Raw genomic sequence first — 15376 nt, 5'->3', positions numbered from 1 at the left:
CTGGACACATCCTGTAGCTGAATGACAAATAGAACATGATAATGCCTCAAATTATTTGAAACTTGACAAACACATATGAATAACAAAAACAGAATAATGTTTCTACTTCAACACTTACACTGTACTCTTTGATCAGTTGATCAATGGACTCCCCAAGGTACACCATCAAGCACTGAATAACCAGATTTCTGGTTATGTCATTGCTAGGATTGCTTGGTGACTGAAAATGAGCAAGAATTCCAAAAATTACCATCAGATAAGTGACCATTTATTAAGACAAAACTGTGAGAATTGGCAGTATTAAAAAAAACTGTTAAATATCAAATTATCACCACATGGAGCATTATGTGCAATAATTAGCTGATGTTAATGCACATGCCTGGGTGCTGACAGTCAACACAAAGGTATTGTCAACATGCTTGTAAGCTTCAATCTTTAAATGTGTCGTTTTAGTAAATTACATTAATTTATTCTTTTAGTTTTTTATCTAATTTAGTTTATGTTCGTCAGAAAGGGTTTTTCCTTCTTGGGACAAAACAAAAACCCAGCAATACCTGTACTTGTGTTTTTTTGTTTGTTTTTTGTTTGTTTGTTTTTACTAAGAATAGACATGTATTTAAAATACAATTAAAACATGAAACCCATAATTGTGTTGTTAATTATATCAGTGACGTCCTGGCGTCCTCTTGCACTGACAAAAACATGCAAACAAATTAGTGGAGCTGTGCACCATGCAAATGAAATTTGACAAAAAAATTCTTTAAATAAAATTCCAAGCTGAAATGTCTGTGGAAAATACCTTGGCTATGATAGCCTGCAACTTCAATCCCATGGCTCCCCCCTTGGAATGGAAAAGGGCCAACAGTTTGGGAGTGTACTCATCCAGCATGGACATGAATTTGGGTTCAAGGTGTACCAGGGTGATCCTGTAGAACTCATCCTGCAGCTGAACGACAAAAAAAAACATGATGCGGCCTCAAATTATTTGAAGTTTGAAAGATTACATTAAAAAACCCCAAAAGCCTACCCAAAATGAATTTGGAACTCACATGAGATGCCTCAAACAAAGCTGGCCATCTGGCTTTGATGTCTTCAATGCTGGGGGACAGGTTGACAATTTCATGTCGTCTATGTGCAAATGTTTTAGCCATTTTTTCTTTTATCACTTTGTTGTTGTCTCTTTTCTTGACTTCAGTAAGCAACTGAATTCTCTCTTCTTCTTGACTGTCCTCATCTTCACCTGCTGGATATGGCGGAAGGTAATTTACCTCTGCTTTCCGAGGCTTTTTCACTTTATTTGCAGACTTCTGGTCACCTGGACTCTTGTGTTTCATGGCATTGCATGTCAACTCAGGAACACCAAACCCTCTAAGTTTTGTACGATAATTGGCCATCTTGTATTTGATGCTTTGTTGCCAACCATAATAACCTGAGAAAGAGCCAGGTTCCTTGAGACAAGGGTATTTTGTCACAAGTGCCTCAGCAACATAACTAACCTGTGCACTTGAAGGATAGGCCATAAATGTAAATATAGTTTCAGCCAACTTCTCAAGAATATCAGTCTTTACTTTGGAGGTGGGCAGAAGATTTCCATTCTTTTTATACTCCTCAGTGGCTCTTTCCAGGTACATCTCAGTTTCATATGCAAACTGTGGAATGGGAAACTGAGAAGAAGTAGTTGCAGCAGAGTCTGCATTGGATACAACTGACTCAGCATATGAGGAGTCATAGTCAGACAGTTGGCCAGAGGGGCCGCCAAAACTGTCATCAACCGGAGTCAAGCTTAGCATGACTGGGGTGATGCCAACAACCTTCACAGTGTCTTTGTCTTTTATCTGGTCAGCTCTGTGAAGAGTGAAGTAGTCCTGGAATTCTGGGTCAAAATACTGAAGACTGAAGTCATTTGAAATCCCAAAAGTATCCTTCACAACACTCTGCAGCTCCTCCAATGTTGGTGGGATCCCTGATGGAAGAACCAACTTCTCGATTTGGTCATCAATAATTACACGAAGCTTTGCCTCCATCTTGTTCAACCTAGAATAAAATGTAAATGGGCAGAGTTAAATTTCCCTTCAATTAAATAAAATTAGTTATTACTTTTCATTTATACAATAGTTGAGATATAAAACTATAAAACAAAAAGCACACTTCAACACACCAAATGTTGCAAATAACAAATACTTGGGAGATGTACATGTTATCAAGTTTTTGTTGTTGTCGTTTTGTTTTTTGTTGTTTGTTTGTTTGTTGAAAAAGATTTGCATATCTTACACTGCCATCCCATTTGCCAGGTCCTAAAGTGATGGAAAAATATATATCTAAGAATCTAAATAGTTTTTCATGACAAATGTAAGAGCATGGGTATCTATACACATTTGATGTTGAGATTATAGAGAAGAAGAAAAAAATCCTACAAATAATAAGCAATTATTTTCTACTTATTGTTTTTACAAAAACAAATAAGTTAGATTAAGTGGGGTCAACTTGGTAATTTTATGCCGCTTCAATTTCAAAACCATTAGTTTAATTTAATATAACATGTTATCACAACTTACTTTATAATGCACAGTCTACATGCTGATCAGGTGAATTTAAGTTGAGGGATCTTCCATTACCTGAAAGGAAAGCAACATTATCATTAATAGCAGTCTCCAAAATAAAAAATTTACACAAACACACGCAGTCATTCCAATAGATTAACACATTTCAAAATATATAAGGACGTTTACTGTTATTTTCTAATAATGATTCTACAAATTTTCTGGTGAGATATTTACTCTTAACAGTAAATATAAACTCACTGACACTGACTTAACGCCTCTAAACGAACACAAACCTTTAGAGCACTTTTGCAAATATGCGATGTCTTGATAAACCGAGCAGGTATTTGAAGTTTACACAGCACCTCGCATGAAAATATCTTAAAAGTTTGTCCAAATTCATGGGCTGCATCCTCCTGAGGACCCGGCCTTCGCGGTCTACGTGGGCCGGGTCCCCAGAAGGTCGGGTAGGCTGGAAGTAAACGGCTGGGGAAATTGGACGGTCTAGCCTTCTGATTAGCGTCACCGCTGTCTCGGTGGAGTTTAATAAACTCAGCCGTCTGCTCCTTGCTATCTAAAATATAACAGGACGCTGGAGTAAATTCTCGACCGTCTCACACTTTTGTTTAATCAGTTTTCTGTTTGACGTTTATTCAGCTGTGTGAAAATCCCGGAGGATTAATAAAGTTTTGTTTTATCTAATCTAATCTAATAACTTTAATCTCAGCCAAACCGATTTACTCACGAACAAATAAAACACCGAAAAAACCAAACAATAACATTTTTAGGTTGTCTAAGTGACTTATACATTACGTTTAAACTGAGTAGCGAAACCCCGCGGTGATCTGAAAATGATGTGCCGGGAATTGTGCCGTTCTCAGCGGCTTCAGTGACCCTCGAGCTCCCGGCTTGCTATCGAGCTGGTGGGTAGCAGATGCTCCGAAAACGTCGAAGCACTTTTGCAAACATGCGATATCTTGATGAACCGAGCAGATATTTGATGTTTACACAGCTACTTTCTCGCCTGAAAATATGTTAAAAGTTTATTTTGTGACCCAGAAAGATTACTAAGAGTAATTTTAAAACTTAGTAGCGGCCGCCATTATTGGAAACTGGAGTTCGAAAAACTGACTGTGGCTGACAAAATCACTCACAACTGAGCGCAAAACATTTTCATGAACTTTTAAACGTGGATGAAAGACGTTAAAACTCATCGGAATATGTCGTTGATGTTTTTTAATACGGTAAAACATGTGGTTAGTTAAAGCTGTTCAGTAACACAGTCGTGAAGGCTTGGAAAGTGACCTTGTGCTAGCAGTCCACTAACTGCCATTTGTGTAAAAATACGATACTATCATTACAGTGATGATTATTAATAAAATTTCGACGTATCATACTGTTTAAAACCTTTACTCAAAACCGATATACGTTATTGTTTAAACCGTGTCTTATATTTGAACAAATTAAGAAGTCTTACCTCTGACAAAATGGAGATGTCCACTCATGAAGCGCGTGTGTCCTGCACGTGGCACAAAGGATTATGGGCGGAAGTGTTCAATGATTAAAATGAAAATGCTTTCATCAGTTAAATCTATTAGATTTCTTAAATTTTTTTAGTACTCAAACATTTTTTTTAAAATCTACTCAACAAACCATTGCTGAATTTACCCCAAACAAAACTGTGTAAATTTAAATAACTGAACATCTCAAAATTGTTGAATTTTGCTTAGATTTGATTAAAACTACTCATACACGTTTTTACTGAGTAATAATTACTATTACTCTCCTATTAGATTCTAATTAACCCCAATCACAGTTTTTACAGTGTAGATGCGTTAAACTACACATGTGGATACAAAAATATGCATTAGAACTTAAACCCTGGGCCTCATGGCCCTGTACCGTGACAGATGCTGCAGTAGCTGGAGTTTGTAAGGGTGCCATTTGTGAGTAGCTAATATCCGGCGAAGGGATGTTCGACTAATGCCACTCTCCAGTGACATGCGGCGAGTGCTATGCTGTGGGCTCTTGCTGAATGAAGCTAGGACAGCCACTGATGTTTCTTCATTAGTGACAGTTTTCTTGCGTCCACATTTTGGCAAATCCAACACTGAACCAGTTTCATGAAACTTAGCAAGCAGTTTGCTAACTGTAGCATGGGAGATGGGTGGTCTCGTAGGGTGTCTTGCATTGAAATATGCTGCAATGACCCGGTTACTGCGTTCACCAGATATCAACACAATTTCGATCTGCTCCTCACGTGTTAACCTCTTCAACATGTCAATGGCTGTGAACAAAGAGAAACTTGTAAATTACAACTCATAAAAGAATAACGTTACGTTGAAACCAAGCACACCATTGTTTTTCTTGTGACAGTACCAATAAGTTTGATGTGTCACATGGCCCTCTTCCTATTGAAAAAACAAAAGTTGTATCCAAGATGGCCGACTTCTAAATGGCCACCATGGTCACCACCCATCTTGAGGAGTTTGCCCCCTCACATATACTAATGTGCCACAAACAGGACTTTAATATCACCAACCATTCCCATGTTATTACGGTGTATCCATATAAATGGCCCACCCTGTAGTATTGCAGCATGGCATTTGGGTCTTCTAACTAAAATAGGAAAATAGAAACATAAATAGTGTCATCATTGCCAGAGCTGGCCCACATCTGGTTCACATACACCCTACCATGACACCAGTCAGTCAGAAGTGCGAGCTTGATGCCGGATCAGGGCCAGACCTGTTTTCTATGAGCGTGGGCCACATAAACCAAACCACAGTTGGGCCAGATGTGGCATGCCATCACATAAACAGTGCCATCTACGCCAGGCCTGGCCCATATCTTACTATGCCAGAAGTCAGCTAGCAGGCCCGGCTTGACACCAGATCCGGGCCAGACCTGTCTGCTATGTGGGTATGTAAATGGTAAATGGCCTGTATTTATATAGCGCTTTTACTAGTCCCTAAGGACCCCAAAGCGCTTTACATATCCAGTCATCCACCCATTCACACACTGGTGATGGCAAGCTACATTGTAGCCACAGCCACCCTGGGGCGCACTGACAGAGGCGAGGCTGCCGGACACTGGCGCCACCGGGCCCTCTGACCACCACCAGTAGGCAACGGGTGAAGTGTCTTGCCCAAGGACACAACGACCGAGACTGTCTGAGCCGGGCTATGTATGTCAAAATGTATGTCATAATTAATAAGAGCTAAAAACAGTAATAATTAATAGTGGTAAAAGTACATTGAAAGGACAAAGTATCATAATTTAAAATGTACATAAATAGGTCTTATTTATTGAATTAAATAATGCTATATGGGCCGAAAAGTCAAATAATTATAAAAACCAAAAGCATAAAATAGCATAAAGTCATTTCTATAAAGCATGGTCTATGAAAAGCCTGGTTGAAACGGCTGGTTCTAAATTGAATGATTTGAGTATTTATTGCTGCTATCAGCTCCTCCTGCAGCCTGCACCAGCGGCTTGGAGCATTAAAGCCAAAAGGTATCGCCAAATTAATGTTCTGGTCCTACACTTTGGAATAGTTAGAAAATTTGAGCTGGAATACCAGACAGGTGTGCGAGTGAAAAAATGTAAATGGCCTGTATTTATATAGCACTTTACTTAGTCCCCAAGGACCCCAAAGCGCTTTATGCTACATTCAGTCATCCACGCATTCACACAGTGGTGTGATGGCAAGCTACATTGTAGCCACAGCTGCCCTGGGGCGCACTGACAGAGGCAAGGCTGCCGGTCACTGGCGCCACCAGGCCCTCTGACCACCACCAGTAGGCAACGGGTGAAGTGTCTTGCCCAAGGACACAACGACCGAGACTGTCGGAGCCGGGGCTCGAACCGGCAACCTTCCGATTACAAGACTAACTGCCAACTCTTGAGCCACGCTCAAGAGTTGTGTAATAATGTAGTGCTTTAAAAACAAGTAAACTTTAACATGATACAGAAGGCAGGGCGGTTTAAAATCAGGTGCATTGTATCATCTCCTTGATCAAGCTCTCTGGACACAGTTCTGAATGGGACTTGTCACATCCTGGAGCCTCTGGTGGTTGCTTAGCAAGGAGTCCCACCCTGGTGATACACTGTGTTAATTACTGAGCTTTATGAGGTGTGTCTTGTTACCTTTGGACAGAGCCAGGATAGCTGCTTTCTCTCTGTTCTCAGTCTTTATGCTAGGCTAAGCTAAGCGAGCGGCTGTTCATATTTATGTACCGGTATGAGAATGACACTGTTATTCAGTGTTTAATTATTACTTTTATTTACATCCCTGCTCTCATTTTTGACCTATCAAATTCTGTTAGATCAGTTATTTCTCTACCTGTAAGCACTTCAATTAATTTTCCATTAATGTGTTTAATTTTCCTCTAAACATTTATTTTATTTTAAGGAGATCTTAACCTTTTAACCTTTGATATTCTGACTCTTGTTGACATTTTTTCCCCATTTACCTCTAATCTAACCTCCTCGGTCTGGAACTTGTGTGTGTATGTGCACCTCTGTGTGTATGCGTTTGTCTGCACTCGCACTAGTCTGGCAGTGCCTTGGCACACTGGCAGGAGCGGGCGCTACGCAGAGTGTCCAGGAGTCGCGTGTGCTGGCGAGTTCTGTCCGTGTGCTGGACGGGCGCACGACGCTCCCCCCCACCCCTGGGTGCCAGCGGATCTGAGGAAGGCCTAGTGAGAATTCGGGTCAGCACAGCACAGCCAGGGGCCAGACCACCAGGACAGCTTAACCACTTACCAGTATAAAACAGTGCTGCATTCATGCCATATTGCTTTAAAGGCTCAAGATGGATTGAATATCCTCTATTATTTTTCTTGAGTCACTTTAAATTTTTGCTGACACAAAATAATGATTTGGGTGGGATATTTTATGGATAAAATAAGATGAAAAAAATTCTTCCCATCAACAATGCAGCAAAGGAGGTTGCAAGAACTCACTACTATATGACATGAATGTGCTTTATATAATCTGAGGTTGGGCAGAGACTGTAAAGCCACGCCTAGTTTAGCCTGTTAATTAAAGTTAGTGATAGCCCTAACTAGGGCTATATATAAGTTATCTTCAGTGAGGAGTGTGGCTTTCATTGCTTTACAGTGTGTGTTATTTGTCATGCCTTGAGTGTCTTGATGGCTGTGCTGGAAGAAGGAAAAATAAGTTAAACTTAAAGATGACCTGTTATGGATTTCCTTATTTCCTGAGTCAAGTAGACATTTATTCATACAGCACCTTTGAACACTTTTCACAAAATATTTCACAACCCATGACATAAAAACATGACAGCAAAAAAATCAGCTCAGATTTAACTGCTTTTTAAGAGAAGATCAAATCCAAAGAGCTCAACATCAGAAGATCCAGAGACTCGAATCCACTTCTCCCAAAGCCCTGTCATCTTTAGTTCTCAGCCTTGTGTGATGCACAGCCAGAAGGTCCTGATCACAGGACTTTGGCTATGTGTCAAGCCAAATGCATGCCGAGTTTAAAAGGATCAATAATACTGGTAAAACTTCTAGCGAAGAGGTCAGAGTGATTCATCAAATATTCATGTTAAAATCACCAACTGTAACCAATCTGGACAACTTCATAGTAGAGGAAAAAATAAAATTCCAGAATTATTTACTGATGGGAGTATGTCTAAGTCATACTGCCTGGTTTCAGTAGGTAATAAGAAATCTAAATTCTTGAATAGTAGTCAATTATTTAACATGAAGTTTTTTGTAGTCAAAGACTTAAATAGAGCCACACTCCACGAGGTGGTAGTCTGAAACGGCCTGATTTGGAGAGCCTAGGAACTGAAGGTTTGACACATTATGCTTGTAAAGTCCACTCACCAAGGGGAAACACGGCAAAGCATCTGGAATGTCTGGAAGAACATTCCTGAGGCAAGAAGGCCTCATAAATCCAGGCTTTGTGTATTCATGCAAGGATGAGGAAGGAAAATCAACTTTAAAGAAAGTGTATGAGCACAGCTAATCAGAAAACAGCAACATTGTTTACCAGCCACTCCCACAATGAGCTGAGTGTCACCTGGACCCCTGCTCATGTCCCTGTCCTGCTTGTGGTCTGCACGAACCCAAGAGAAGACAGCTAAGGATACCAGACAAGTACACAGGAGGACAAGGCATCTGGATCCATCATAGATAATCCAAGAGATAGAAGCATAAGCATGAGCAACTGAAGCATCATTAAAAAAAGGACAAACAACATAATGGTAAAAACAGCTCTTAAAAGAGTATAATTTCCATATTAGGTTTGTTGTTATTATATTAACCATGATTTATAATGACATCATCATATGAGCCAAAAGCTCATGTTTTCAGGATGCTTTGATGCTCCATTTCACACTCTCTTTATTGACTCTGTATTATGTCAGTTCCTGCGGCGGTGGCTCCAAAGTGAGTCAATCCCCATAGACTGCCATGTTAAAATTCTGAACTGGCAGAGTTGCTTTAAATCACAGGTGTGCTCACACAGGTAGCTGCAGCTAATATTTGTCTTTTCAACGTCACCTCCACCACTATGAGATGCTGACATGGACTCGTGCTTTTGTTGAACTTGTTTGAACGTTGCACCCCTACCACTTGTAAATGCAACGTGCTAACCAACTGTACATTTGCTGATAAATCCACCCTCTGGACTAAATTTGGTTACTTTTGGCGCTAAAAATATGATGGTAGTACACTTAACATTGAAGTTTCAAACGCAGAATCCAAAGCCAACAGCTCATGACTCAGTAGCTACTTCTGTTTTTTATATGCTGTCTATGGGATTTCCTAAATAAGGCTGTGCACATATGCCCCACCCATCTGTTGTTTAATAGTGTGTTCCAGATTAAGTCAGAAGTCAGAATTTCTGAGTTCCCAGTTGGAATTTCTTTCTGGAATGCTCCCTCAACTTTGATTACCAACTTGGAAAGTCAGAGCAACCCCAGCCAAACCCAAGTAATAATCTAAGATGTTGCCAGTGAAGGTAAACAGTACTAAAGCTGTGAAACTTTTGATCTCTTCTGCCACTGTTGTGCATTTGTGACTTGCTAAATAAGCTATGCACAGACACACTGACTCTACCCATGAATGCACTGCGGCTGAGTTTTAAGTGCAAAACAACAAGTTCGGAATATTGGGTTGGAAATAAGCATAACAGGTTCCATTTAATAATCCAAAATGTTAAAGTAAACATGTTCTTTGTGTCACAGCCAGACAAGATGTTCTTATCTATAAATAAGTGCTCATTGTCCCCTACATGTCCATCACTACACTCTGGTGTTTCCAAGGTTGCCTGGCTGGCTGTGCTGCCCTGTGCTTAAGAAGCCTGGCCTCCTCATTGATCCATCCGTAAGGCCACATCTCAGCATCACATTTTGTAAAACAAGCTATGCTCTTCTCCTTGGATGGCTTATTTAATGCACCCTAGAGGACACCAGAGCCTCTGTATGAAGTAAACTCATACACAGAACGATCACCAAGACAGGTGGAAAAATATACCAATTACAAACAAAATTATCCCAAAAAGTGACAAAAACACAATTACATTAAAGATCCAGAATGAGCACAAAGACAGACAAAATGTGACAGTCGTTTGTTTTTGGTTTGGACTCATAGTCCTGATTTGAAGACTGAAAATATCAGAGTTAAAAGTTAAGTGTGTCATAGGTAGATTTCTGGATTGTGTGCTAGATTAAACAATCAGTTATGAAACAATCTGTAAGTCATTACATGACCTGCTGTGAGAAGGACAGGGTACAGGGATTGGAGGCTTGTTGAAGCTGCTGAGATGCTGCCACTGAGCAAAGCTCTGGATCTATGGGTAACAGAGGATGCTCGCCTTTGTCCACCATTCACTGTCGGCTTTCATTACAGCTTACCTCAAGACAGTTAGGTACACAAAGTTGCGTTTGTGTGTGTTAGCGTGTGTATTGGGATGGTGTGGTGAATGTGAGAGAGGGAGAAAGAGTATGTCAACAAAACACGCACACACAAACATTCGGTACACACACGTGATGTAAAGGGAGAGCAGCACAGAGTGCTGTGACAGGGGGACAGTATTTGTGTTGGCATGCCATTCACACTTAGGTCGCATGCATTTGTAGGCATATGTGTAAATGCTGTCACACACACCCACACAGTAAGCCTTGGCTAGTAGCCCTCTCCAGCCAGGCCCGTGGAGTGTTGTTAGCTGGGCATTCCCTCTGACAGCTGCAGCAAGGCACTCCTCCCACACACACACACACACACACACACACACACACACACACACACACACACACACACACACACACACAGTCAGAGGGCATTCCTTTGACGCCATTGGTTTTTGGCCTGTGGCTCTTTAAGAGCTCAGCTGCATGCCTTACACATCACAGCTCTGTTAGGATATCATGTTCCTGTTTGCAGACTCTGGCTCTCCTCTCCGTCTGGCTCCAGCTCCTCTACCACACAGAAATTCAATAAAGCACATTAACATCAACCATCATGTCATTCATACTATTTTCATTTAGGTGGAGAAAGGAAAACACAAGAGGGAAAGCCTGTTGATAGCCTCATACTGTATCTGTGTTGTGGTGATGTGTTTCCAGGGATATGAAAAGAAACCGAGTTAACTTTATGGGTCCCAGAAAAATTAGGCTTATTGTTTGACCATAAGCTTTTTCCCTGTTCAGAATCGCTCACTGTGATGAAATGCAATAAAATCAATTTATAAAAATCTACACAATAACTAAAAAGTCCACCTTAATAACATTGTAGTTTACTGGAAACATCTGTATCACATCTGTAGACTAATTACTGTCTAAACCAGTATATGGAGCACACTATTCCAGTGACTTTCTTGTTCTAAATGTAAAAAAGAAAAATCCAGATTATGCTATATAAGTCATTTTAAATTATTTTAAACAAAAAAATTATACCAGAAGTAGACGAGCTAAATGCAATAAACATGAATGTTGGTCAAATATCCTAACACTCAGACGTTAGCTTAATGCTTTTAATTTTGCTCTAATAGGCACAAACTGTAATATAACACAATTGTTTTCAAGTGCAATGGAACTGCACGGTTAGGATGAGCATATTTCCAGTCAGGTTCCTAAGCTTGAATCTCCAATGTTACACTCATCTCTGACAATTGTGATACTTATCAATGAAGTATACATCAATGAAGCATAAGGAAATCTCAGTTCAATCTGATTATCATACTGGAAAACGGATCATTGCAGATAAACGAGGAGGAACAATTTAAAAATTGGTTTCAAAATTGCCTCCAAACTGCTCTGCTGTTTGGTGTTTGATGTGATCACACATTATCAACAGACCTGCATGCTGTGCAGATTTTCAGGGGAAATAAAAATCAGTAAGGTATTTTACATGCTCCCAATCATTGTTTCTATTATAGTGGAAATGAAAATACTTTTTAGGTGATAGCTGACGATGTAGGGTCTTTACCTCACAATACTAGGTGTCTTGAGGCAACCGTAGTTGTGATTTGGCACTATATAAATAAAACTTAATTGAATTGAATTGAATTAAATTTAGTGTCATTTCAATGTAAGAATATAAGAAACAGCTTTTCTTGAGTGGAAAGCATTTAGGTTGGCTGGCCAAAGTATTTAGGTGGGTGTTAAAGGCGGTATCTCCCAGGATGTCAATTCCTAAATGCCTGTTATAAAAACAGCTCACCAAATGGTCTATGATGTTTATTTAGTCATGTCATAATGACCCACACGTGTCATGTAGGAAACCAGAGCTGATGGGTGGCACATCTGTTTTTTCCTCCTTCTTAAATTCCCTGAGCGTCACATTTACATTTAAAACTGAATTCAAAAGTAAATCCATCCGCTTTTCTCAGCTTTGAAGCATTTTGGAAGTTTCAGTGTTAGAAAGCAAGTTTGTCCTTTTATGTTTTTCATGACTTTTACAGTTGCTTCCATTTTACACTAGAAGGTTTAACTAATTCATTTTAGGACTGCTTTGGTGTGGCCATGAAACAACATTTACCTCACAGCCAGTCACCGCTGTCTTCATGATGTAGTATACAAGTAACAATAGGCTACGTTCGACCTTGTGCATTTCCAGAGACTCACTCTCGTGTTCTCTTCTGTGCCCTTTCCTGCTTTTTGGATCTTCCTCTCCTCCACCACCACCACACCGTCTCTTCTCTGCAGTCTCTTATCTTTGATGAGGTGGATCTGTCGGATGCCAGTGTTGCAGAGTCCAGCACTAAGAATGTCAACAACAGCTTCACAGTAAGTGTTGATCGACAACACATGTGCACACACACACTCAATACACACACCTACATTTTTGGTAATGACCAGTAGGAGGCGACTCCTCTGGTTGCAAAAAGAATTCCAGCAGTAGCTAGATCTTTGAAAAAACTGTCCTCATGTCCTGTGGTTTATGATGAAAGCTACTGAGTTCACATCTTATTGAATAAGATATTCATTTTGTAAATGATGGTGCCTGTTATAGTGAAACAGGGTGATTTATCATGGGACTCACATATCACCAACCTATGAGCATGCGGCACCCCTTGTTCAAATCCATCAGTCATTCATCACATCAGGTTTCAGAACACCTAGATGAAGGCAAAGGGTTCACAACAGGACTGTGCTAAGTAAACAATATTGGCACATAGTAGTCAGTAGGGTTTGGCACTTAGTTGAGAATCTTTATCTCAGATTTAAGAAGTTTGGAAATTTTTTAATGTCAATAAATGTTTTCAAAGTTCAAAAAATGGAGCTGGCAGCAGTGACTGTTGGGAAATCTTTGGTAATAGAGAACAACTTTTAGCCAAAATATGAGAATTGCTCCTCCAAATGACGTCAAACTACGACTGTTTTTACACTGCATACCTGCCAACAAGCATTTCTCTCCTTTATTTTAAGACCATCTCTCAGGGACTTTCCATCTCCCACTGATGCAACACTGAAAAACACTGAAACATAGTGTAATAGTATCGCCAGAATCAGTTTAAACATCACGGAAAACAGTGAAAGAAAGGATGTTGCAATCCAGTCTCCATACTTCTCCAAACCCCTTTACTTTGCAAATCTCATAGTTTTGAAACGTAAATGTTGGCAAGTTAAATTGTGCTCCATGACATCACACCAGCAAGATTTTATGAAGAATTTGTAAATGGTTGTCGAAACAGGAGAAGAGCACAGATGGATGCATATGTACGGATTGTCTGAATTATTAATAAGAAGATGATTGTTTCTTAACCTAGACTAACAGTCTTTGTGTATTTAGCTGGAAAGCTAGCTATCAGGGTTAACAAAACATGGGATATGCCCTTTAAGGGAAGTTATTCACCTGACAAGCTTTACACCTGAAAAGGTCAGTCTTAGTTATAAATAGAAAACATTACCATAGATTGCTAATTAGCATTGCTCCTTGTGTTTTTGTCAAATGCCTCTCAACACGGCACATCCAAACGGGTGATGTGGTTGTGAATGGACGGCTGAAAAGAATGAGAAGCTGTGAGTGTGAGTGTGTGTGAATGAGAGTATTACAAGCAGCAAGGATAAAAACAGAAAATAAAAGAGCTTGTGTCCTTTCTATAAATGTCTCTTCTCTCCTCGGTTGTTGCTATAATAAGAAACACAGAGGCGGAGGGGGTAGGCAGGAGAATGGTGCCCAGAGGAGAATACGGAGCTATTTTTAGCATCGGCTTGAAACGCTTCATTGGCTGGCTGGCAAAGCTTAAACCCCTGCCATATTCATAAATAAGATTATATGTGTGGAGTTGTGATAGGATGTGAAACGCTGCCTTATGAGCATCAGCATCCTATTAAGAAGGTGAGTGCAAGGAGGCAGAAAGAGAGGAGGAAGGAAGGAAGGAGAGAGGGGAGATAAAAATATAAAAAGGACTAAATACTGTGGAGATGTGAAGAAAGAGGGGAAAGAAGGTCCTGACAAAAAAATAAATAAAAAATGCTTTACACTTATTATTGATTGAGGATGACTGACTCAAGATGGAAAGGCAGAAGGAAATCCTGGAGTGATGTCACACCACTGCTGACTGCATCCGCACACATTCTCCCAGGGGAAAAGAGGGGGAAAAAAGGGCAGCGAGCGAGAGATTGAGGCAAGAGCGAGCGCTGAGAGGAGGAGGAAGACGGAAGGGAGCGCGAGAACGGAGAAGAAATGAAAATAGGGTGGACCACAGTAGAGGGGCAGTGAAAGAAAAACCTAAAGGTAGTTCACCTGAAGCTGTAACACTCTTGACTTGTGGTTACGTGTGTCAACCCAGACACGGTCACACACACCAACCGGGGGAGACCAGGATTCATCAGACAGGTTGTGCAAGCACGACTTAGAGAGAGAAAGAGAGAGCGGTGCTGCAGAGGACGCACTGCAGGACTTTGACTGTGCAGTCTCTGTGTCCGTCTGTCTGTCTGTGTGGTCTCTTGTTGTTTTCTGTCTGTCAGTTGGTCCCCCGAGGATGAATGATGTTGCTGACGCCTTCTGTGCAGGTTGGTGCTAATTGGTTGAAAGGCTTGAAACATAAATGATTCGCTTCATCGTGCATGTTCGTGTAGGCGCTCTGCACATGACTCCTCGGTGTGCCTAATGTGCATGGTTGTATTTTAGCTGAGCGGACCTCTTAGAAACCTACCAGCAACATAAAGAAAAATGTTATGGTCACAAAAAAACTGAGAAAAAGGAATATTTTTCACTTGCATTCTTATAAATTCTTCAGCTGTTTTTTTTACAAATTGCCTTATTTGAATGAAAAGATTAATGCACGAAGGATATAGGAGTAAAAAAGGATTTAAAAAAATCAAGAATGCATCCATCTGTGTATTTTTATGA

General features: G+C 40.3%; 1 protein-coding gene and 1 long non-coding RNA gene across 3 annotated transcripts in view; one reads left to right on the top strand and one right to left on the bottom strand.

Moving 5' to 3' along the window:
• dgkh (diacylglycerol kinase, eta) overlaps positions 1-15376 on the top strand; it is a 93555-nt gene that overhangs the window by 19075 nt on the left and 59104 nt on the right. For both annotated transcript variants that reach the window (XM_080902175.1, XM_080902176.1), the window contains exon 4: positions 12724-12804. In XM_080902175.1, the coding sequence (XP_080758301.1) occupies positions 12724-12804 (81 nt within the window). The remainder of the gene's footprint in view (positions 1-12723; positions 12805-15376) is intronic.
• On the bottom strand, positions 1701-4351 carry LOC308410078. Its single transcript, XR_013974120.1, has 3 exons — positions 4018-4351; positions 2556-2615; positions 1701-2034 (listed from the first exon to the last, which is right to left on the bottom strand). It is a non-coding gene; the product is annotated as an uncharacterized lncRNA (long non-coding RNA).

Source organism: Rhamphochromis sp. 'chilingali' (assembly GCF_963969265.1).
Source record: "Rhamphochromis sp. 'chilingali' genome assembly, chromosome: 14".
NCBI classification, from domain to species: domain Eukaryota; kingdom Metazoa; phylum Chordata; class Actinopteri; order Cichliformes; family Cichlidae; genus Rhamphochromis; species Rhamphochromis sp. 'chilingali'.
Note: the sequence above shows the minus strand (reverse complement) of the source record. Positions and strands in the feature narration are given on the sequence as shown.